The sequence below is a fragment of the Phaeodactylum tricornutum genome, chromosome 15, assembly GCF_000150955.2.
Source record: "Phaeodactylum tricornutum CCAP 1055/1 chromosome 15, whole genome shotgun sequence".
NCBI classification, from domain to species: Eukaryota; Bacillariophyta; class Bacillariophyceae; order Surirellales; family Neidiaceae; genus Phaeodactylum; species Phaeodactylum tricornutum.
The window spans coordinates 272,169-295,907 of record NC_011683.1 but is presented as its reverse complement, the minus strand read 5'-3'; the positions used below and the strand labels follow the sequence as shown (position 1 = coordinate 295,907).

At 51.4% G+C, this 23,739-nt stretch overlaps 9 protein-coding genes across 9 annotated transcripts; 3 read left to right on the top strand and 6 right to left on the bottom strand.

Moving 5' to 3' along the window:
- Positions 1 to 1,719: 1,719 nt before the first annotated feature.
- On the bottom strand, positions 1,720 to 2,202 carry PHATRDRAFT_38192 (predicted protein; the record flags this gene model as incomplete). Its single annotated transcript, XM_002182160.1, has 1 exon — positions 1,720 to 2,202. One exon carries the CDS (start codon positions 2,200 to 2,202, stop codon positions 1,720 to 1,722), a length of 483 nt encoding a protein of 160 aa, XP_002182196.1.
- Positions 2,203 to 2,875: 673 nt separating this feature from the next.
- Positions 2,876 to 4,250, bottom strand: PHATRDRAFT_47868 (predicted protein; the record flags this gene model as incomplete). Its single annotated transcript, XM_002182159.1, has 1 exon — positions 2,876 to 4,250. The coding sequence occupies exon 1, from the start codon at positions 4,043 to 4,045 to the stop codon at positions 2,876 to 2,878; it is 1,170 nt and encodes a 389-aa protein (XP_002182195.1). The 5' UTR covers positions 4,046 to 4,250.
- Positions 4,251 to 7,636: 3,386 nt separating this feature from the next.
- On the top strand, positions 7,637 to 10,178 carry PHATRDRAFT_21982 (predicted protein; the record flags this gene model as incomplete). Its single annotated transcript, XM_002182326.1, has 4 exons — positions 7,637 to 8,436; positions 8,717 to 9,263; positions 9,444 to 9,704; positions 9,807 to 10,178. The coding sequence occupies 4 exons, from the start codon at positions 7,637 to 7,639 to the stop codon at positions 10,122 to 10,124; spliced, it is 1,926 nt and encodes a 641-aa protein (XP_002182362.1). The 3' UTR covers positions 10,125 to 10,178.
- Positions 10,179 to 10,237: 59 nt separating this feature from the next.
- On the bottom strand, positions 10,238 to 11,356 carry PHATRDRAFT_47866 (predicted protein; the record flags this gene model as incomplete). The annotated part of the gene is made up of 1 exon (XM_002182158.1): positions 10,238 to 11,356. The coding sequence occupies exon 1, from the start codon at positions 11,270 to 11,272 to the stop codon at positions 10,238 to 10,240; it is 1,035 nt and encodes a 344-aa protein (XP_002182194.1). The 5' UTR covers positions 11,273 to 11,356.
- Positions 11,357 to 11,476: 120 nt separating this feature from the next.
- Positions 11,477 to 12,571, bottom strand: PHATRDRAFT_47865 (predicted protein). The gene has a single exon (XM_002182157.1). It carries the CDS (start codon positions 12,440 to 12,442, stop codon positions 11,963 to 11,965), a length of 480 nt encoding a protein of 159 aa, XP_002182193.1. The 5' UTR covers positions 12,443 to 12,571; the 3' UTR covers positions 11,477 to 11,962.
- A 456-nt stretch (positions 12,572 to 13,027) lies between these two features.
- Positions 13,028 to 13,333, top strand: PHATRDRAFT_14535 (predicted protein; the record flags this gene model as incomplete). Its single annotated transcript, XM_002182325.1, has 1 exon — positions 13,028 to 13,333. A coding segment is annotated over one exon (306 nt), but the record flags the coding sequence as incomplete, so codon positions are not given.
- A 332-nt stretch (positions 13,334 to 13,665) lies between these two features.
- PHATRDRAFT_38186 (predicted protein) lies at positions 13,666 to 16,235 on the bottom strand (the record flags this gene model as incomplete). Its single annotated transcript, XM_002182156.1, has 5 exons — positions 13,666 to 14,971; positions 15,066 to 15,379; positions 15,478 to 15,635; positions 15,691 to 15,862; positions 16,137 to 16,235. The coding sequence occupies 5 exons, from the start codon at positions 16,233 to 16,235 to the stop codon at positions 13,666 to 13,668; spliced, it is 2,049 nt and encodes a 682-aa protein (XP_002182192.1).
- Positions 16,236 to 16,436: 201 nt separating this feature from the next.
- PHATRDRAFT_42169 (predicted protein) lies at positions 16,437 to 17,548 on the top strand (the record flags this gene model as incomplete). Its single annotated transcript, XM_002182324.1, has 2 exons — positions 16,437 to 16,610; positions 16,775 to 17,548. The coding sequence occupies 2 exons, from the start codon at positions 16,437 to 16,439 to the stop codon at positions 17,546 to 17,548; spliced, it is 948 nt and encodes a 315-aa protein (XP_002182360.1).
- Positions 17,549 to 17,739: 191 nt separating this feature from the next.
- Positions 17,740 to 22,272, bottom strand: PHATRDRAFT_47863 (predicted protein; the record flags this gene model as incomplete). Its single annotated transcript, XM_002182155.1, has 2 exons — positions 22,207 to 22,272; positions 17,740 to 22,111 (listed from the first exon to the last, which is right to left on the bottom strand). Exon 2 carries the CDS (start codon positions 22,060 to 22,062, stop codon positions 17,740 to 17,742), a length of 4,323 nt encoding a protein of 1,440 aa, XP_002182191.1. The 5' UTR covers positions 22,063 to 22,111; positions 22,207 to 22,272.
- Between the last annotated feature and the right edge of the window lie 1,467 nt (positions 22,273 to 23,739).

Genomic DNA, 23,739 nt, shown 5'->3' with positions numbered 1-23,739 from the left:
TCAATTAACCTTTCCCAGTGTTACAGCAAATGTGTCATACATAACGTCAATTAGAAGGATAGAAATACCTTGAGGAAAACCGCTATTTCGGCCTCTGCGACATGAAAAAATCGCTATTCGGCCGAATCTGAAAATTTTTATGTACTTTCTTTAGATTTAGCGCGAAACGGCTTATAAGTAAAATTAGCAATTAGAAAATAATCCAATGCTTGGTGTATGCTCTGTGTATGATATACCGGAGGTATCGCATTGGCATGGATGAGCTGCTTCCAACCCGTCAAGCTTCGATCAATCTGTTTCACAGCAGTTGACTGTGAACACTTTACCCCAAGCATACAGAGCACAAACTGTCGCCAGGACTCCTGGAGTTTTGAACAGCAAATGCACATTAAGTTCGATCAATCTGTTTCACAGCAGTTGACTGTGAACACTTTACCCCAAGCATACAGAGCACAAACTGTCGCCAGGACTCCAGGAGTTTTGAACAGCAAATGCACATTAAGTGTTGATTCACCACCAGTCTTTTGCATGATGAATGCCACTGTGCAAATGTCTTTTCTTGTGATAGCTGCAACTGACAGCGCTCACAGCTAAATTACGTAGGCCAACGGGACGAACAACCTTACTGTCGATGAAGATGGGAAACGGTACAAGACGTGAAATTAGAAGAAAAAGTACTGTTGGCTTTTGAAACAATTCTTGCTTGTTACACGAGAATTAAAAGTCTCCTTTGACGCCTAGAAAGGCATCGGAAGACTATAGCACAACGACAGTTGCGACGGCTGTTCCCAAGCAACAAACCTGTAGCGGCAGCGTTTGAGTTCAAATTTGGTAAACCTATTGAGGCTGCACTTACGACTCTTGCACTCCCTCTCGTATGTCTATTACTAGTGAACTATGTAGGGAGTGATGGATATTGGGTTGACATTGCTTCACTGTCGGCAAGTTTTGGGAAGACAACGAACTCCTGACCCGAAGCTTTTCTGGCAGATAGTCATTGGAAATCTCGTGCTTTGTCCTCACTGTAACGACAGCGATTCCGTTTCATTGTTACTTTGATTTGCCCTTGGCGTTGTTGCTTACAGTTAGTTCCTATTCCAACCATCCTTGAATAATTTTCCCTGTGAACTGCTACAGGAATCTCCCTTTGCTTTTGGGGCTGCGCTTGGACCATGACAAGAAAAGGCGTGGTTAGAATGCAGTAAGTCATGGGTTGGAAGCAGCCCATCCATGCCAACGCGATACCTCCGCTATATCATACACAGAGCATACACCAAGCATTGGATTGTTTTCTAATTGCTAATTTTACTTAAAATCCGTTTCGCGCTAAATCAAAAGTACTTAGAAATTTTCAGATTCGGCCGAGATAGCGATTTTTTCATGTCGTAGAGGCCGAAATAGCGGTTTTTCTCAAATACCTTTCTAGAGGAAGGCCCTGACATTAGGTATAGGCATCTACAGACAACCTACAGCTCCACATTTTGAGTTCGGGAAGAATCGCCTGTTCTTGGTTATTGCCGATTATTTGTTTGCTGGCAACTAGCAAATGAGTTCGTCACAGAGAAGGAGGAACGGGACGCAACGATTGCATGCATACACAAACTTGAGTCCTATCGTCCGCTGATTTCCTTACTACTATAATCCCTAATTTTGCCCCGTTACCCGTCGTAATTTCCAATATGATATAAAAGTTAGGCTTTTCAACAGTAAGAAAACTTACTACAAGTCTTTGTATTCTGGGTACTGCTCTTTCAATCCAGCCACCGTGCCCGGAGCGGGCGTTTTGTCCTGCGGTTGATTCTTTATCTTCTCCGCCATCCGTTCACGTCTATTCAGGTTTGGCTGATTGGTGATAAAGTGACCATTGTATTCCACCATGCCCATTGCGACGCCGAAACCGAGGGCCGAAACTGCCATAATATCGATGCGACGGGTCATGCTACCCACGACGATTCCGGCAGCCGCTCCACCTACAGTCGCGTTGACCCAAGTAGAGTCGTGAGATTCATCACGAAGCTGCTCCATCACACATTCGGTTATGGAGAAGGTCGAGCAGACTAGAGCACCCCAGAGAGCTGGGCTTCGGAGGCCTCGGATCATATAACGCAAATCTAGAGCTTTGGGAATAGCTCTGTTCTTCATGTCGTAGCGGTAAGGGTCGGGATACCAAGCAAGCTGTCCCAAGCCAATGAACGAACCCATAACGGCTCCTTGAAGCTGTGTTGCGCAAGAGTGTCCTTGTCAGCAAGAAAAGGTGTGGAACCTAACAACACCAGCACAATATTTATGCTTACCCCAGCACTGCTCATACGGCCTACGCAACTCTTCGAAAATCGGCCCTCGCCCTTAACAATCGGATCAGATATTCTCATCTTCAACAGTGATATTGATAACGATAGAAAAACGAATTCGCTCGCCTTGCCTTGGATTCGCGGAGCGATACGTTCGAGAAATTCCCCAGATACTTCGATTTTTGCAGGGAGCACGGTGTGCGGCGGCGGCGCGGCTACGTTGATGACAGGAATAAGTGCGTGCACATGGAGTTTCCTCAGCTGAAAAATAGAACCCGGATATCGTGGTATCCCGTAGAGGTTACATTAAGCATTCGTGTACTGCTCTACATGACTAGACGGCAAAGATTACATCATCTTGACAACGAATAGCGGTAGCCGGTCTACTCTTCTGACAAATCCAAAACCCTTTCTCCTAAAAGGAGCCGCTTCTTGAGGAAAACAATTTAATCTAGTAATAGATTTATTCGACGGCAAAACGTTCGAAAAGCAGAATGCGAGGTAGTAATGGGGGCCGACCGTAATGATTTGGCGTTATTCCACTTTAATTCAACCACATCCCTACATCAATTGAATCTATTAGTTTAGTCAATACGCAGATCTTGCAAGGCTTGCAAGTATGCATCGTCTAGTCGTGGGTCAACTTCCCCTTCTTCCAATTCGTCTTCTGGATCGAATACACGGTGCGGTTGATAGGTGGGCAACCGTGCGTAAATGGCGGCGTCGTCCGGTCGCGCCAGTGTCCAGGGCAAAACGGTCAGCATATCGCGCAAACTCCGCTCCATGACGTCCAAACAAAAGTTAGCCTCGAGTGGTTCCAATACACCGAGCAGGGTGTCGAGTTCGTCGGACGCTTCCACGACATCGGCGAGGGCGCCGCAGTGTCGCCAGGCACAGGAGCCCCAGTCGAAGCCAATGACGTCGTCATCCTTGGTAACGACCACACGCGCGGTGCGGTACTGGTATTGGCGCAAACTCGAGGCGGCCGGTTCCAGGTCAGTCCAGGGTGCGGACCGGAGTTGGGACCGAATCGTATCCCACTGGTAGTCGTTGGCCAAAGCACGGAGAGTCGCAATTTGCTGCCAGCATGCGACGAGAACGTGAATCGAGGACGGAATTGCGTCGACGTTGTCATTGCTAGGGTGTGATTTCCAGCGAGCGACACGTTCGGTGCGGTGGGTTTCCATGACTTCGTTGTACGAAAGCAAGGACGTTTCCAGCAACGAATCGATGTCCGAGTCGGTCCCGGTCGAAGAGAAAGCTTCGTCTTGTAGCTGTTGTTGAATCTGGGCTCGTTCGGAGGCACCAAAACCCATGCCACGAATGGTTGATGCGGCCCAAACGTTGTTGACGGGAAGTGAGGTTCGGGAACGGGAGGGTAGTACCAAGGAACAGGTGACATCTTCCCAAGCGAGGAGTAGTAGCGCCGCTAGAAAGGACCCCAAGAGGGCCAGCAACGCGGGTTGTATTGTTCCAGACCAGACCGATAGCTTTAGCACTCGAGATTCGGAAGCATTGATACTCGTCTGATCATTTGGTATGATGGGGGGAGGTCTGTTTGTCGGGTAGAATCGGAAACAACCTTTCGAGCCGTATTGGATCGATCGAGTGACGGCGTCACGACTCGTTGCCGATACGAGGGATGTCTGCTCGGCCGACATGAGTGATATCGATCGGTAGGTTTTATTGTCACGCATCGTCTGGAACCAAAGGCAGCGTTGGTATCCATCGACCAAGTATACCCTTGGGACCATCCCACGAGAAGAATCCCCCAGACCAGGAATGTTCCATTAAATCGACGTGTCATACTCTGTTTCTGGGCGTTCGTTTTTCCTTTCTGTATCGTCTAGCTGTAGAGGGTATTGAAGATAATCGATTTGAGTTCAATCAGGGATTGCCGTTCGTCGTTGGGACGGCATGGCTTCTTTGGCTCGTTTTCACGGATCCGTTGTCATGGTCGATCGATCCATCGCACGATGCGGTATTCGGACGTGAAGTCGGATTTTTTCCAGTCTCCGGACACTTGTCGTGACAATGTCCTCCGGTATCCAACGCAATAAGTACCGAGAGTCGACTCGCCAATTTCATCCGGGTTCAGCGACCGTTCTCCCTAATTGGTACCGAATCTGCTTCCTTCCACACCGCTCACTACGCACACACAGTCGGCGAGACCCCGAAAACCCTGGAACACCTCACCACGACGGAATACAACGACGATGGTAGGGGGGAGACGAAAAAAAGCAAAACCCAGTGACCACACCTACTTATGCGAGTCCATCGAATCGCTCTTCACAGGCAATCCAAAACACAACAGCAACAATCGTGCAATCCTCTCCGAATACTCTGACTCTCCTCGTCGAACAATTTCTGGTCTCCATTCCTTATCACGCGGAGCGCATCGCCCAATAAATGACCCGTTGATTTTGGGAACGTGGGATTGCGCAATCGATCGTTTCACCAAGTCAAATCTACCAACACACGAGCTTGTCCCCAATTTGTCGGTCTCCATGAAGTCGCATTTGTCCCACATTCTACCCGTATGGCAGGCGTGTGAGATCCTCGGACGTCCCACGGTGGAGCGCATTGTGACGGCCTTTCTCGCCTTGCGCCAACCCGCGTCCGGCCCAACGCCGCGGGCTGCCGACGCCCCCGACACGGACCCGGCGTTGCTCGAGAGTCTCTTTTACCGTCATCCGCCAATGGATTCGAACGGTGCACCGGGACCCGTGCCTCTGACGATTGCACCGTACTGGAAAAGATGGTTGGCGAGTAACTTTGCCTTGGACAGCAAGCTCTCGTTGTGGGCCTTTCTGGCGCCGGTGTCGGTACAGCCGCACGCGGGTGCCTCCGGACACATGGGTCTGTTCGATTGTTGGAGTTACGCTCTGCAGGCTCGAGCCACCACGTCGGCAGCGACCTATTACGGTGGGGCAGCCAATCCGAAAGTTGCCATCCCGGACGTTCTCATTTTACTCGCCGTGTGTCGACAGTACACGACCTTTCAACAAGAATTGGTACGCCAAACAAGTCCGGACGACGACCAAAGTAGGAGTGGCCAGGATGCACTTTTGGACGATACGCAACTTTCGGAACAAGAACGAATTGTCTGGACCATGGCGACGATGGCGTTTCAAATATACGATGCGTACCAGAAAAAGGGGGTCGTCACCAGGGATACGGTTCATCGCTTTCTCACGGACGTTTACGGTGAAGATTCCTACAAGGATTCGCCTTACAAACCGCTATTGGACGCAATATTTGAGAGTTCCGATCAGGATGTGGGATATTTGCAAGCCACCGTGTCGGAGTTGCAATTTTGTCGACGCGTGCTGGATACCTTTCAGGACGAATCACGGTCACACGAACTGCTGGATTGGGTTGCCACGTTGGGATCATCCATGGTGCCCCTGCCCAGTGTCCCAGAAACCGTGACGGCGTATCTCGAAACCATACAATCCGCGTCGTCGTCCGCAATTGATAGTGCATCGCCACAAGCACTCTCGGAACGGTTCGATCTGACCGACGCACGTTTATACGAGGTCAAGCGGCGGTTCCATTCCATGGTACAATCGTCCCTGTCGGCCCCACTTTTACAGGGTGACCCCATGGCAGCCGCCAGTGAAGAGGAATCACAGAGTAACACCGTCGCGACACCGAAGCAAGCCATTAGTACCAATTCCTTCGTCGCGGCCGTCACGACCGCCAATGAAGAAATGGGCCACGGCGGGTATCTGCCCACATCGTTGGCCAAATTGGTGTTTGAAGCCGGTTGCGCTCGCCCTTGTTCTGCGTCACGAAGCACCGACGGCGCTTATGCTACGGTGACGTCCACGGGTGAACCCGAAACGCAATTGTACTGGACGTTGGCGAATGTTTTGCAATTTGGGGGTACTGCCGTTAGGGTGGGAGCCGATGATGTCGACACACCACTTCTGCGATGGCTTTTTGCCATGTTCCAATCTTCCAATGACAACGAAAATGAGACCAACAGCAACCACAAGCTGATTCTGAACCGTCAACAGGTCGCTCGGATGTTGACTAGTCTGTTGGAACACGCCGATTTTCGGTTGGACGCAGCCTCCCCTCCACAAGATGACGACGATTCTGCCGAAGAAGACGACGACGATCCCATAAATGCTGCTAAACTGAAAACGATGGATGAAGCAGCACTGGTAGAATTGGATACGGCAGTCTTTCTGGGAATCGTTCCGCCAAGGATTGGTCGAACGGCCAAGGATGGACAAAAAATAGAGCTGAAAACGCTGGTCGATTATGCTCTGAAACACACCAAAGTGCAAAATGTGATGGACTTTGACGACTTTTGTGCATGGAATCAGTCGGCCGAGGCGGGTCCTACGTCGCGACTCGGAGCGCTTATGATGGATCTGCGTCTGATTGCGGCCGTCCTGTTTGGAATCCCTCCCCTTCTAGCATCCATGGAGATTTCTTTGATCACTGAAATAGAACGGCGCCATAAAGCTCGATATCCTCAGAGTAGCGTTTCTCGGCGAGGACCTCGAGGTACAATTTGGTACATTATCGACGCCAGTTGGCTAAATTTCTGGGCCACGCACGTGAAGAAGGTTTCGGGAACTCCCGAGGATGGTGCCGATTCAGACTCGTCCCGGAAAGGTGTTCGTGGTATTCCTAGAATCAACAATGCCTCCTTACTGGCCGAAAACGGAAGTCTGGCTCTACTAGGCAATATTCGATGGAAGCATGAATACGAGATTTTACCTCCGCTAGGGTGGAACGCTCTCCAGGCATGGTACGATGGTGGTCCACCAATTCATCGCTCGGTTGTACGCTACATTGCAACGTCGGGTCCCACGTCCCCGCACAGTTCCAAGCCGCGGATTCCAACCGAAAACGAAATCGAACTGTATCCGTTCTTTGTCACTGTGTATCTTTGTGATGCCGCATCTCGAGGGGAAGCTCGGCCGTTTCAACAAAACTTTCAACTAAGTCGAGTCACTCCAGTGGGCGTCACATTGGTTCAACTTTGCAAAGAGCTCGATGTCGACCCTGACTTGGCAAGGCTTTGGGTTGTGAGTAACGATAAACCCACATCAGTCACAGCCGACGGCCGACACGAAAATTGCGACGATTGGATTGTTGATACCAGGTCAAACATAGTTGAACAGCGAAAACGTCGAAGTCAAAGCGGAGGCGCAATCACTTTGCTTCTGGAAATCAAGGACATGGAAACCGGGCTGTGGCCTAGAGGTGTGGATGGTAAAGAATGGTCATTTCGAGGGAAAAGTTCGCAGGAAAAAATTGATTCTGATCTGGGCGATGGGGTTGTAGGTCTGTACAATATGGGGTAAGTGGAAGAAAGAATTTGAATGCTGATTTTACTTGAAGCCGGTACGGCTAATTTCTTTGCAACATTTCTCAGAAATACATGCTACTTGAATTCTTCGATTCAATGTTTGAGTCACACACCAATTTTTCGGGAATACTTTACGTCCAAGGCGTACCTCAATGACATCAATACCACCAATCCACTAGGCCACCAAGGGCATTTGGCTCAAGTCAGTGCAGTGCTCATTAATTCGTTATGGAAGCAGTTCAATCAAACTCCTCAGGTACCTCTTCGTCGTGTCCGGGCACCTGGCTCGTACGCAATGGTCAACGCGCCGTCTCTGACGCCAAAGACATTCAAGGATTCGCTAGGCAAGTTCAATGATCATTTTGCTGGCAATGAGCAACACGATGCACAAGAGCTGCTCGCCTTTTTACTCGGTGGTCTTTCGGAAGATTTAAACCGAATAATGGACAAGCCATATATTGAGGCACCGGACTCGGACGGCCGACCGGATCACGAGTTAGCTGATATTTGGTGGACAAATCACTTGAAACGAGAAATGTCAATCATCGTAGCTTTATTTACCGGTCAATACAAGAGCTTGTTGACCTGTAGATCCTGCAAATACGAAAGCGCCCGCTTCGAGCCATTCTCGTTTTTGCAACTTCCGCTGCCTGAGGATGATCAGCTGACAGTTTCCCTGGTTGTGTATCCGTTGAAAGACGGTACGGATACGCTGAAGTATTGTGTTCGTGTCAACAGTGATGGAAAGCTTCGCGATGTGTTGCTGGCACTTGCAATGTTACTGTATGTTGAGCAGAATGGGAAGGCCGTGTCGTCAAATTCAGCAGCAGACGAGGAAAGCGAAAAAGAAAGGAGTGAAAGAGAAGCTTTATACCAAAAAATGGCACAGAATTTCTCTGTTGTGGACATGCGGGACGGTTACATTTCAAAGATAGCACCGGTACGTATTCCCAAATGCGTTTAAGGCGAAGGTGATGAAAAAGATTTTGTGCTGACAGTCCGTTTGATTCTTGCAGAATACATGGTCTCTACAAGACCTCCAAAACAAAGAGACCGGAGACTTACCCCTCTTACATGTTTACGAACTGGAAAGTCCGATTGAAGACTCGCCGCTGCAAGGTAATGCAATGACAGAGAGCGACGGTGTGTCAACAGATGAAAGTTCGGACGGCGAGGTTCTCTTCGTCAAACCCCGGGCATCCTTTTTGGCAATTGCACAGCGGCGCTCGGAACTTGTATCGCAAAATTCCCTGCACCCTTTGGCCCATCGTGTTTTTGGGACTCCAATTCTGATGCGTGTGAATGACCTTCAAACTTGTACTGGGCGTGACTTATACGACCTGATTGCAGCACGGGTTCGAAACGTCGTACCCAAACAAGCGATTCGGTTCCTTTCCGAGATTTCTTCCTCTAAAAAAACTGTCAATCTCAAAGAGCAATCAGTTGAACTCACCAAAACAGGCAAACGACAATCCGTCGGCAGAACGACAACAGACATGGAAGAAGTGTCTGCTGGACCTGTCCCTCGCTATGGATTCCGATTGCGCATTACGTCTCGTGATGGGCGTCGCTGTCTCATTTGTCGCTGGTTCGACTGCTGCGTGGGTTGTCTCATTCCAGATGACGATGAATTTACCACTGTGTTGGACGGCGACAGCATAGTGGTTGACTGGCATTTTGCGGTGGATTTAGCAACAGGTGGCTTTGGGCAACGATTGACGCAACCGGGGAGCTCGGCATCAAATACGCAACAAACATTGGCACGCACGCGTCATTCAACAGTGTTCGTTAAGAATCACAGTTCTTGTGGCGGAGTAAAGGGCAACCACGCTGGTTCAATAACGCTGGAGCAATGTTTGGACGCATTTGCCGAGGAGGAAAAGATTCCGGAAGCCTACTGCTCACGGTGCAAAGACTTTCGTGTACAAACGAAACGCATGAGTCTTTGGCGATTGCCGCCGGTGGTGATCATCCAACTGAAGCGATTCCAATTTACGCAACATATGCGTCGCAAGCTTCGTGATTTGGTTGTCTTTCCCATAGAAGGTTTGGATCTATCACGCATCATGGCTCCGGACTCGGTTGCTCCCAAAACGGTCCTGAAAATGGAGAACGACGCTGAATCCAATGGTGAAGAGAGCAACGGTGATACGCATATCGTGGGGCAGGATAGGCAGACCAAGGATGATGGTCGTTCTGAAATGCTGTACGATTTGTACGGCGTAGTGCACCACCAAGGCGCTCTCTCGGGTGGACATTACGTAGCCTCGCTCAAATCGGAATTCGATGGTCAGTGGCGGCTGTTCAACGACGCACAGATTTATGAGATTCACGATCGCGATGTAGTAGATGCGAGCGCGTACATTTTGTTCTACATTCGTCGGGACGTTTCGAAGGCACATCTTTCCAACTTTTGGGAGACTTCGAAGGAAGGGACATTAAGCGAGGAAGATATGGATACTCTTCTCAAGGGCCGATCTGATCGCTGCGTCATTAGCTAAAATAAGTTAAAAGATAAGGCTGTCGAGTATTGTAGTAAATGAAATCCAATATTTAGCTATAGTCTATTTTAGCCGCAGACCATAGCCGATCGCGGCACTAGGCATAGACTTGGTCATAGCGAAAGGAGCAGCTGCCTCCACCATTGAGTAAATCTCCCGTGACGACGTTGCCCAGCTGGCTGCTTTCCCTCGTCTTCGTTAAGGTGCGGTTCATCGTCTTGGTCGGTTTGCCTTGCATTACTTACAGTAACACACTTCCGTACAAACCCTCCACGTAGCCGTTGTTTGCGACGTACCTTGCGTTCATGCGGAAAGAGGGCCAAAAAATGATTGCCCGAAGCCAGCTGCTGCCCTGGCGTCACGTCAGGAAACCGGGAATCGGCCGACAAAATATGCAGGGGCTGCCGACGATCGAACTTGGGTGATCCGAAACAGGCCATGCGGCGGAGCACAAAAGATTGCCTTTCGTCGTCATTCCTACTCGAGCGTGTTGTGGTGCTAGCGAGTTCGTACACGTGTATTGGTCTTTGCAAAACATTGCACAAGGCGACAATTTCGGGACCTCCGCCCCACACGGAATCCTGCTGCATGGAAGCGCAATATTCTTCCGGACTCAAGTTGTACTGTTGTGCGGCGGCTTGAACGAGTTCGTGCGCTCGCAGTGATTCCCGACCTTGGAGGAATAGGCGACGCTGCGAGTGTTGGAGCACTTCTACGGCCTTGCGCCGTAATGTCTGAGAATGTTCGTACAAAGCATCCAAGCCCCGGCGATCACTGGTGTTCAAATCCCAATGCGTTCCGTTGGCAGCGTACTGTAAACATAGAGATATGGAATGAAAGAGGCAGTTGCCGTCGCCAGGGACCTGCCGGATCTGACACGGAAAGTCGGTACCAAACGATGTTTGCAAGCGGACTTCTTCTTCCCATTCTCCCGGAATGCGGTCGTAAAGCCCCGACAAGAATCCGTTGACGTCAATGTGGTTGCTGGGATTCCATGGTCGCGTGTGTTGTCGTTTGTTTTGCGGAATCGCGCGTGATCGAGGCAAACTGGGCGAACTAGTCGCGGCAGGTCCGCTGCTTTCGGAAAGCGGTAACAACGAAAGCAAAATTACCGCGAGGCACACTCCGACAGGAAATCTTTCTCTCATGATGATCGAGTCGTTTATCGGAAGCGTTGACAGTCAGGCGCCAACACAACCCGGGCAGTTCTCCTCGGTGCCACTGTTGGCATCACAACACACAGTGAGTGTCAAGGACTGCAGAGACGTCCATAAGACGAAGGTGTTTTTAGGTAGGCCAGGCCGGCCTTCCGTGTTCTCGGTGGTTCGCCACGCGTTGCCTCGCACACCACGCAAAAATACCCGGAAACCGAGAAATACGGTTTCCTTTTCAGTTCACATTTTGCGTCTTTCATCTGTGTCCGTGTTCCACCGAGCACTGCCGCAAGCACAACGCCATTGCAACATTGAACTGAAGCTAACCGCATTCCCGCGTAGATACCCTACAAAGGCCAAGCAGCGGTAAGGCCAAGCAGCGAAACCGATTTGTTTTAGATGTCAAACGAACAGTAAATGTATTACGCACGAAAGGTCTACTGGATTGGTCAAGCTCGCGGTGTTTTCGAGACTTTCCTTTTTCCTCTAGAAACAGTAGATTTTTTCATGCTGGACCCCACAATCCCAATTTTTTCTGGGAGTTTTAAAGTCATGTGCAAAGGTGTGCAACGTTCGTAACAAAGGGCATAATCGAGACAAGGTTGTATCTGTACCAGGCACGACAACCGTTGGATACAAAAGACCAACGACCAGCATCTCGACCATTGGTCTCACTACTTGTCACTACAACGGACCTTGTTGCTTACTGTGCACACGTTTTGAGTCGCCGTCGTCGTCATCTGCTTTCTGTACCACCACGTTCCATTCTTGAATGGTGTGGGCCGTGACAATCCCGTGCGCCACGTACGGATCTCGCGCAACAAACTCCCGGGCGGCGTCCCGGTCGGTAAAGAGGAAAAGTGCTCCCGTCGGTACGTTGGTTCCCACCGCTCCCGTTGGTCCCCCCGCCACGGCCCGATTCTCGGTCACGTAGTCACGGGCCAAACGCAAGTGTTCGTCGCGGAACGGTCCGCGTTTCTCCAAGACGTCCGGTACGTATTCGTACGTTAGAATGTACTGCACCGCCCGTAACGGGACAGTGTGTTGCACCAGCGAGCGACAGGTGGTCCACCGAGTCGGCGGTCGGAGTACGAAAGCTGCGGCGCCGTACAAGGATGATTGCCGTCCTTTCGGACGTGCGGGGGAAACGACCAGTCGAAACATGGAACTCAAAACCGTATGGAAGTAACCGGTGTTGCTGCCCAAAGCAAGGACGAATAAAAAACCGGTACAAAGGAAAAGCTAGCGAAACGAAGCTACATTCCGGTGATTGTGGGCAACACAAGGTTGGTTGACAGTTGGACAAAAGTGGCCAGTGTCACTGCCCTCGACGTGACAGAGACGACACTCTTGCCCGTGAGGCCCGATTCACAATCCGACGCACTCTATAAATCCGGGTTATCTCCTGACTGACAGACAGAAGCCGGGTACAGACAGACCATGACGTGGGAGCGGCTCTCGGATCCACTACGGTGCCACGAGGGCGCAAGCGCTCTCGCTCACTATACCAACCCACGGTAATCTCGGAAAGGTTACCCTGTTTCGGAGCATTCCAGTATCATCCATCTCCGAAGAGTCCAACCTTATTAACAGCAACTCTTTTCCTTTTCTTGCTAACAAACAGCCTAGTAGAGATTTGCCAAAATGTCGGCTCGTATGCGTTTGACTCGCATCTTCAATGAGTCGGCGCATCGTCGTCGGGCGCGGGAGACGGCCGCGCAGGTGGCCCTGCGGCAAAAGCGCAAGTGGAACATTGTCCGCGGCGACAAGGTGCAGGTGGTGGGTAACCACCGCGAAGCTGGCAAACAGGGTATAATTAAGGAAGTCCTCCGTGCCAAGGATCGTGTGTTGGTGGAGAACGTCAACGTGGCGGTCAAACATATCAAAGGTAACGCCGAGCGCGGCATCAAGGGACGGACCATTCAGAAGGAACGCAGTTTGCCCTACAGCAACGTCAATTTGGTCGACCCGGTGACCAACAAACCCACGCGAGTGTATCGGAAAATACTGGAAGACGGCACCAAAGTGCGGGTAGCCAAAAAGTCGGGGGCCATTATTCCTCGTCCGGAGATTCTCAACTTTCGTCGGCGACCCATCAATAGTTTTGTGTCGGAAGAATCGGATACTTTGGAAGATGACGTTTGGGCTGTCTCCTACGTACCCTGGACGCCTAAAAAATTCGATGCGAGTAGTCTGGAAAAGTGAACGCTGGCGTAGCGCAGCAGTTTGAGTCTTTGTAGAAAGTATTATAAACCAGCGGACAACTCTCATTCGTGACCCTGTTTTCGTTAGCCCCCGTTGCGGCTACGTATTTGTCTCGTCTTGCCCGCACTACCTTATTCTCCCCCCTCCCCCCTGCCTGTTGTGTGTGTGTGTATTGATCAGTCCTAGACGACCGGATCGTCCGTATGGTACCGTAAAAATAGCGTGTCCCACGGATCCGAGACTGCCTTGGGGGTTGCCCCCGCAGCGGAATAATTGTTATCGTTTTGCAAAAGCTGCCACAATTGGTGCTGCAACCCGTGTCCGGCGCTCGACGTCGTTTCCACGGCCATGGTATTGTGGGTACTATTCGCGGTGGCGAAAGGTTCGGTCAAACTCGTGGAGGACTGCAGGACGAGCAAGGTCGTTTGGAGTACCCGACGGACTTCCGCATCGTCCACCCGACTCGTCAGCGTCGTCCACAAGTCCGAAGACAACAGCAACGCGGGGCGTGACAAGGAACGCAAGAAGACCAGTAAGCAAACCTCCTCTTCCAAAACGTGGCCATGGTCCCGCACTCCCTCCAAGGCAAACGACGTCAAGCGCAACAAATGTTGAACAATCCAGGTTTCCAATTCCTCCAATTCCCGTAGTGTCGGGTCGTCCGTGTTTGCGTACCCACCAACGAGACCGGGACTCAATGATTGGGCCAAACTCGTGGCCATGGTCTGAACCAAGGGTCCCCACGTCAGGGTCTTGTTCGACACGGTGCGTTCCGGCCATTCGGTACCGGGTTCGTAGGCTTCCCAGGTGCGGAGTAGATTGGTCGCGTACGTGACGTGCCGCAAGCCGTCGCGGACGACGACGGCGGCCTGCTGCCGATCGCGTGCGTGATTCGACGTGACGGCCGTACCGGCATCCAACCAAACACCCAGACTGTCCAACACGTCCAACGCGTATTCGACGGCTAATTGGACGTGACGTTGGATGTGATGCACTCCGATGCGCGTACCCGGAACGTGTGGTGTGTGGTGGGACCAGACGACTTGTTCCAGAACGAGACCGGTCAAGACACGCCACTGAAAGGCGGCTTCGGTGGCGGCGGATTCCGAGTGTGGGTTGTGGCCGTCGGGTTGGATTCCTACCACGGCTTCCCAGGACGGGTCATTGGCGGTAGGCCAGGAACGGAGAGCGAGAGGGAGCATGAGTTCCAACCACCGGTGCCACTGGGTGTCGTCCGCCACGGCCGGCACGGTTTCCTCCGCTAGCCACACGTGGTTGACGAGATCTACCAACCATCCGCACGGACTGGTGGCGAGCAAGACCGAGTCCTCCGTGTACGCGGACGTCGCTACGGTGCGAAGGAGTGCGTCGAGTAGGAGAGTCAAGTCGTGGGACGACACGTGATACGCTTCGTTGCCTTCATCCGCAGCCCCGGCATTGTCCTCCTCGTGGTCACGTTCTTCCGGGACCATGATCAAGAGTTGCGCACTGGTGGTTCCAATCGACGTGTAGAGTCCTTGTAGATCCGATCCGCGTGTCGTCAAGACGGACGTCGTTTTTTGTGTCGTGGGAGTGGAGGGACGTCACGAGTCGCACGACGTGCGGAGCGTACGCGTACGCGGCACCGTGCCGATGTGGATGGTGTGGTACCGTGGATACGGATGCCATCAACGAGACTTGTTCCAAAGTCCGAGTCAAGAGTCGATCGATGCGTCGCAAGGCGCGACGGAGTTCGTGCGGGGACACTCGTGCGGCCGGTTTGGAAGCCGGGGATTGTGGATGGAGGAACCGGACGACTTGATCCACACCCCGTTGCAATTCCAGCCATTGCGACGAGGTGGGACTCACGCTACTGTCTTTGGTGGAGAGCATTGTCTGCATTGCTTGCTGATAGTGCTGGTTATGTCGATGGTTCTGGCAACGCGACGCGACGATTCTTCCCACTGGACACGCCCATCGGTTTCTCCCCTCCCCCCATGGGTCCCGAAACGCACCATTCGGGCGCGGATCCGACCGACACACGAGACAAGTTTGGGCGGGACACCGTGTGAACGAATGACTGACTGACTGACTGACGGATCGACGGTGACTACGGGATTGGATTGCGAGTACGGATGGGGCAGCAACAGCGAAGGACGGGAACCGTGCGTTTCTGGGATTCGGTCATGTTTCCGACTCACGCCAGTCACATACTACCTACGACCGACCGACCGATGTAACTGTCAAGCATCGGCGAGGCACGGGAGAGCGTCGTGTGGGTGGGTGGCACGAGAGCCACGCCCGACCGTTACGGTCGGGTTCACACAAAGCTCGTCCGTCGTTCTTGAGAGCCTCTTTCCAATTAGCTAGCAGTACTAGTAGGTAGTGTCGACGTCGTACCTATCACACAAATATATATATATTCATAAGTATCGTACACACCGTACATACATGCTACACATATATAAATTCGCCATGGTCCGTGGTGTGCGTTTTTTTCGAAAGACCGAGCATACGCCGACAATGGTGCCACAACGAAAGGCAACGCCCTTGTTCCTACTTCTTCCTTGCTCACTGGTAATAACTCCCTCTCGTAGGCAGTCGGTCAGGCAGGCAGTCTTTTAGTCACATTATCTATCCATAGATTGCCGACGGAGCGTTGCGAGTCTTTGACTCTACCCGACGTTCCGAACGACTCCCGACGAGCGGACTCCACAGTGCCCGAAATCAAACAAGGGTTTTCCCCTACCCAGACTTGGTTCCGGTTGGCCATTCTTTCTCCTTTGACTTCTGCAAACCCACACGTACTCATCTGGGCCTCGACCTAGACCTACAGTACACACACACATCTTTATATATTCATTCGCTTTGGCACACACGCATGAACAAGACTCCGGCCGAGTCCACGGCGGCGACCGTGCGTCCCTCCGCCCCGGCATCGGTGCCGCCTTTGGCATCGTCCTGGACGACCAACATGACGGCGAGTTCCCTGACTACGGCGTCGGGGAATTCCTGTTTGGACGAACAAATTGAACGACTCAAACGCTGCGAATATCTGCGCGAAGGAGAAGTCAAGGCACTCTGTCTACGAGCACGGGAAATACTCGTGGACGAATCCAACGTCCAACGCGTCGACGCACCCGTCACGGTACGTACCATCCTCTCCGGGGCGGAATACTTTGTACACGGTAATGAGACGCGGAAGCGTACATGCCATTACACCAAAATACATGAACCACATACACTCCAAAACATGTACCACATACACTCACACACATTCCCCCATCTGCTCGGTTTTTCCGACACAAATAGATTTGTGGAGACATTCACGGTCAATTCTACGATCTCGTCGAACTCTTCAAAGTCGGCGGTGAATGTCCAGACAAAAATTATCTCTTCCTCGGCGACTTTGTCGATCGGGGGTACTACTCGGTCGAAACATTCCTACTGCTCCTCGCCCTCAAGGTACGATACCCCGATCGGATTACCCTCATTCGGGGCAACCACGAATCACGACAAATTACACAAGTATACGGTTTCTACGACGAATGCTTGCGCAAATACGGATCGGTCAACGTCTGGCGATACTGCACCGAAATTTTCGACTATCTCTCACTATCGGCCATTATCGAAGACAAGGTGTTTACCGTGCACGGCGGCTTGAGTCCCTCCATATCAACGTTGGATCAGATTCGGGTCATTGATCGGAAACAGGAAGTCCCGCACGATGGAGCCATGTGCGATCTCATGTGGAGTGACCCGGAAGAACTCGAGGGCTGGGGATTGTCGCCTCGCGGTGCCGGCTACCTTTTTGGCGGTGACATTGTCGCCGTCTTTAACGAACGCAACGACCTCAGTCTCATCGCCCGCGCCCACCAGCTCGTCATGGAAGGACACCGCAGCATGTTCCATGATGCCTTGGTTACCGTATGGAGCGCCCCCAATTACTGCTACCGCTGCGGTAACGTCGCCGCCATACTGGAACTCGACGAAAACCTCGAACGGTCCTTCAAGATTTTCGACGCGGCACCACAAGAAGCCCGGGGTGTGCCCATTAAAAACCCGCCACCGGATTACTTTCTCTAGCCGTAACGAGAATACATAAGGGACGGCTATCCTTCGGTGTGCACCGGGAAACTCTCCATGGAGCCCGGCCCTGGATAAATGTTTCTTGGTTCTAAATTACACCACCAATACCAATGTAGAACCTTATTTATTCACACCTATCGGGCGCGTCACTATCAATCAATAGGTCAAGCACACCAAAAATGGTGCTGCTATTGCAAATGCTTGGCTATTTGGGCACGGGAGACCGCGACATTGTCGTCGGTCCGTAAGCGCGGTCGGACAATTACCAAACTCACCGGAACGTCCCAACGCGCGACGAACAAAATCAGGACCCAAAACACCACCAAGAGTAGTATCGCTTTGGACAAGAGCATGGAAGAGTATCCGCTCTGTTTGTTGCGAATGTTGTCCATGAGGGCAACGCGACCCAATAGATAGCCACCAAAAGCCGTACTCGCCAAACACAAAAAACAAATCCAACTTTCCATCGCGCTTGCGGACACCGTGCCAGCGCCGCCCAGCAACAGACTGACGGCCGTCACGACGAATTCGGCCAAGAACAGCGTCCCGCCGGAACTACCCACCAACTGCCCAACGAGGAATCCTAACATGACCACGGTTAGTACGGGTATTTGCGACAACGACGAGGTTGCGGATGTGGTCCCGGACGCGACCGTCACGGCCACCCGGCCGTGTTCCATGGCGTACAGGGACACTGTCATGCCCAAACTTAGACTACACGAAAAGATGGTGACCAAGTTCAACCAAAAGTGCGGCGAACTCGAGGCGAAACTCACCAAAGTGACTCCAATGCCCCAAGCGATCTTGCCGCTTGGCGACACCTTGCCAAAATCTTCCAATCCACTTTGTTGGAGACCAAATAGAGCCGCCCTTTGACTGGCATGGGCATAGGATCTTTGTTCTGCCAAATTGCGACTACGCCAATAGGAGAGGTGCTGCAACATGCCACTACGAGAGCGGCGATTCCATTCAGGAGAAAAGGCCCGGCTTTGTAAAAAGACTGGACAGATCGCATCCCACCACTTGGAAAGCGTCAGCCCCAACCAGTCCGAAAAGACTTTCCAGCGGTGTCGATGGAGCTGCGGAGAAGTGATCGACCCTGGGCTCATGATCATGCGCAAAAAGTCGCGACTTGTATATCGCTCAACCCATCGGCCGAGTACGAGCCACGCCAGTATCAAGCCGAAAGCTAGCTGTCCGCATTCGTATTCTGTCAAGAACCGCATTTTGTTCGTGACGTGGAACGGTAAACTCTCTAGGTTGTAGTCCACGGGTTGCGTCGGAATAAGCTGTAAAAATCGGGAAAAGAGCGTCAAGAACAGGGGAACAATCATAAGTGAAATACTAATCCACTGAGTCGCAATGAGTATTTTCCGGTCGACGTAGACCGAAGAATCTCCGGATGTGTCAACGACTGCCAGGCCCATTTGTGCAGCCAAAATCCAAAGTAACTGGACCAGACGAGGTCCCCTAGGATTCGGTGGACGCGGGAGATTGCGGCGCGGCACTGCAAAAGTCGCATGGGGCAGAGCTTGTTGTTGCCCCGTTGTAGTGTTCACTGTCGTGGAGGAGCCTTCCAAATGTTGTTGGTTTGCATGAAAGAGTAAGGGCTCAATGTCGAGTGCAGCTCCTTCCGTAGTTGCTCTCTGACCAACGGACGCCCTCTTCGACAGCGGAAACCGTCCGACGCCTGGAGGTGGAATATTGTGCAAATAGTTTTGCATTGAAAGGTGTGATAGAATTGAAACTGCTGCTATCTGTCTTAACGATGGGTCGACTCCGACCATGCTGTTGATGTCCATCCCATTTTGTAAGCGAAAGTAGGCAGTCCTTTCTTTGGATGAAAGTAAGTGCGCTCCGGCTGATACATTCAGGTTAGTGGCGTGATCGTCATACTCTATCCTCTCGATATACAATTCCAGAGGCATCCAATGCGGCCTTCGTACGATAGAGCCGGGATATGGAATTCGGTCAAAAATTCCATGAACAAGTAATGACCGCGGATCATTGATCATACATATTCCCGCTTGGAATGTAGACACGGGATCGTCCATGAACATGTCTGTTATCATTCCCTTTTGACGCCGGCCATATTTTGATGAGTTGATGACGATGGCTTCGTCGAGATGGTTCGGGTCTTCTTGTGGCCCAAGGCAATATCTTCCCGGAGAGTGTGCCAGATGGCGAAACGCATCCAGATAGTCGGGCTCTTCCTTTATTTCGGACTTCTCGAAATTATTTGCGCCGTCAAGGAGATTGGGTCCGCTATGTACCGACTCCGTGCACAACGCATGCCGATAAATACCCGCAAATCGCCACGGCACCCAATTTGCACCACCCACAGGTATTTGCCGGCAAAAGATGTCCAAAGTTATCTCCCATATGATCAAAACTTTCTTGTGTTTCAAACTTAACCACGGCGAAGCTTTGTACGCTTGCAAAATAGTAAATAGGGAAACGAACAGCTTAGAAAGTCGTACATTAAGACAATTCTTGGCGGTATTCGTTGCTAACACACGCAAACACCGCTGTAGATTCTTCAGCTGCATGTCTCGTCGAAACTGATACGATGAGCTCGTCAGCTTTGAGAGCACCAAGGCGTGGTACAACTCCTCAGCCCGTAACCCCCAAGGACGATTACACAAAGAACAGGGACGCTCAGTATTCTTGCTCACTAAAGTGGAAAACGTATCAAGAAGATCAGAAGAAGTGGCCTTCCAAGATCGTCTTTGTGAACCGTCACTGTTTGCCAATCGATTGAAGATCTCAGGAAATCTTTCTTGCAATTGAGGAGCAACGAAGTTAGTCCTTGTAATGCTCACAAATCTAGATGAGCGAAAGCCCGTTGCATACAAAAAATCTTGAAAGCTATAGTGAGCATGCACGTGTGCCGAAAGTGCCACAGTCCGTACTTTGTGGGCTTCCCAAGATTTACAACCATGATGATCCAGTGTCCGTTCAGTTGGAGTAGCATAAGGATCAGAAGGGTACAGGGAGTTTGCTTGTCGGCGATACGCGGCTAGATCATTATCGATATCACCATCATGCGCCGGTGAGACCCAGCGTTGTGGCACGGTTGCGACAAATTGATATCTGAAGCTTAGTGGTGCTAGCGGTAAGTGTGCCTGTGCGGTATACAAATCTGCCCAAGCCGGTTCCAAGCCTTCCCTAGCCACGTTTAGACCTTCAAATGCGTACGCTAAGGCGCTACCGAGAGGCCGCACGCCGATCACACATGATACCGATTCCCCCGGTTCCAAGTATCCCGCAGAAGGATAACAGGTAAAGCAATCTGGTCGGGCTATATACACTTGGAATGCTATGGGTCGGAAAAAGTCGGAATTGGTCAACTGTACCACATGCCACGAATGGTTTGATGTTTCGTGTAGTGGCGAGGTTAAGTGGTGATGAGGACGACGATGCCGTTGGTTTGGAATATTGGTGGTTTGTGAGGTGGTTGAAAGGGCTTCGCGGAGGAGTTGATCCAGTTCCCATTGTCCTTCACTAGTCGCCGGGTCGGTAAGGTTAAAGAACAGTAAATCCGTCAGAAAGGAAAGCTGGCAAGATTCAAACTGGGTTGTTCGGAGCTTTCGATGAAACGTGGCGGCTTGTGCAAATGCTTTTTGTTGCATTCGGCGTTGCTGTTTCATCAAAGCCTGAGCATCAGTTTCGCTTTTGGAGGCGTCGACAAGTACTGACGCTGCCGCGACAGATGGCCACATTGTTGACGACTGAAACTTTTGATGCATTCGTCGTGTTGCTGCTGCCATGGCTTGCGCTGGCGTTTCAATGGTATCCATCTTTTCATCGTGGTGGCTTTCATGCGCTTCTTGTCTGGCTCGGCAATGTGGGCAAAGACGAATTTTGGAGCGATTATTACTACCTTGTCGTCTAGGTCGATCAGCCTCCGAAGCGTGCTTTTGACAAGAGCTACTGTCGATACAACACCGTCCTGGTGTAAGACCATCTCCAGGATACACAATGTTCCTATGTCTGATCCACAACGTATGTGGATTTCGATGAGCGTTTTGATAAGCTCGGTAATAGTCCATGCTCCGTGTAGTAGGACTAGAGTTTTCGTCCTCCTCCAAAAGAGCGGGCGATACACGGCCTTGACCCACGTTCCAGCGAAACTCTAGCAGTACTTTCCATACGACACTGTCGCGACAAGCTTGATACGTGGCACGCGAGACCAAACTAACGGCGGCAATCTCGAGTAACTCCAAATGCGATAAAACGAGGGCTAACACGTCCGTGGGCAAGTCTGGTAAATTAGCGTGACCAAGGAATCCAATGCTTGCGTCTTTGTTGTCCAATGCATTCGCTTTGGCTTGTGGGTCCGTTCGGGGGTGAATGTTCGGTTCCATGGTTTCGTACAGATACAAAGGTGTCGCAATGTCGTCATCGGTGTCGCTATTGAGCAACGCAAGGTTGTTGCCAATCAGACACTCTTGATCCCACGAACGGGACATGGATGACGATAGTAATTCTTTCCGCACTGTTTGTGGCATATAATTCTGTGGACCCACCGTTCTCTGACGTTTCCCGAGTGGTCCTGATCTATTCGTTTAACTGTATATGTTAGTTCAGGATTGGATTGTATCGCATCGGGACGTCGCCTCTTTTCGCCGTAGACTTGCGTTTTAATGTTTTACCTCTCTGCCGTGTACACTGTTCATTCGATGTAGGCAATCCACTCGATTCTTCCGGGTGGGGGGAGGTATCCGCCATGATTATGGGAATGGTTTCGCTTCGTACCGTGTCGTCATCGAGACTTTTTTCGTTCGCCTCACCACTTTACTCGTGACAAGGGTGAGTGAGATGCAGTCGCGGACGAATTGGGCGAACAATTGTAAGGCAGCGACACGGCGATGATGTCGTAGTCGACGGTGGACGGACTCGTGATACCCTATTTCGGAACCTAACGGGTATTTCAAATCGCGACCATGGCGGACGTCCCCAACAGAAAAAAAGTCCCCATACAAAAGCAAAAGTTCCCGCTTTACAACAATCGAAAAAGTGGGTGCACGTACAAGAAAGCGTCCTTTTCCTTTCTTGCACTCTTCTTTGGGCACCGCAGAAACGCAAGCGAAGCTGCGCTCGCGTCCCGAATACGATGTGGGGAGATCCCGAGGTACGTTCGATTGTTGGTTGACAATGAAGGAACACGTGTTCGCCGAACTTTCCTTCTGACTTCAGCTTCTTCTGCTCACTACCCCTTACGTTTCGATAACCGCCGAAACAATCCCCGAATTCTTCACGATTTGTAGAGAGCATTTCGGTTGGAACCGTCCGATAGTCTGGCCAACGTATTATTTCAAATTACTGGACCCGCACACATTCCTTGGCAAGACGATCGGTGGCACGAAATTCTGCACGGGTACAACGTTTGGGTCCACATCGAACACCCTCAGCACTATCACATTCGAAACAGTCGCAGGCGCCAGGACACGGGCGTCGTCGAGAATTCCGCTAGTGTACTGGAACAAGCCTGCTCCAGTGTCGGTCTGCACGCACAGCGGTCCTCCAACGTGGCGGCATTAACAACCCACGTGACACGCATGCTCCGCGAACTCACTCTGGATCCTCACACCGATGACAGCACTGCTCCTTCCGCGAACATTCATGCGAGCAGCAGTACCACGATTCCGGGGGATGCCGCCACGGACTTCTCGAATCGCATTGGTTGGATTGGGAAAGCGCGAGCAACCGCGGGAGCTGTCAAGCTACTCACGATACTTGTGCACGCAATTGTTACTTACATTAGTGTACCACAAGCGGACGAGGATGACGGAACGGAGGTAGGAACGTTAGCCGATTATTTCGTCTATCACAATCGGGAAACGTCGGTCCGACGGGATACAGCGCACGATTTGTTCGACACGTTGTTGCAGTTTTTAGTGTCCGATCCGATTTCGAATGAAGCCACCCGCACGATACCGGAGATCTACGATACCACCGTTTTGGTCCTAGAATTGCTCCTTGTGTGCTGCTCAACGCAACTCTACCAACCGCTGCGCTCCAGTATCGGTTCACGGAGTACTCACAGTCAACGTCAACACAATCAAGTCTTTTGGGACTTCCTGTTGCAATTAATCAGCAAGGACGAGAAAACCAAATCATCCTCACCAGGACCACCTGTTGGTTGGACTCCTCGGGAATTGATGGCAACCTTGTTGCATTGGTAT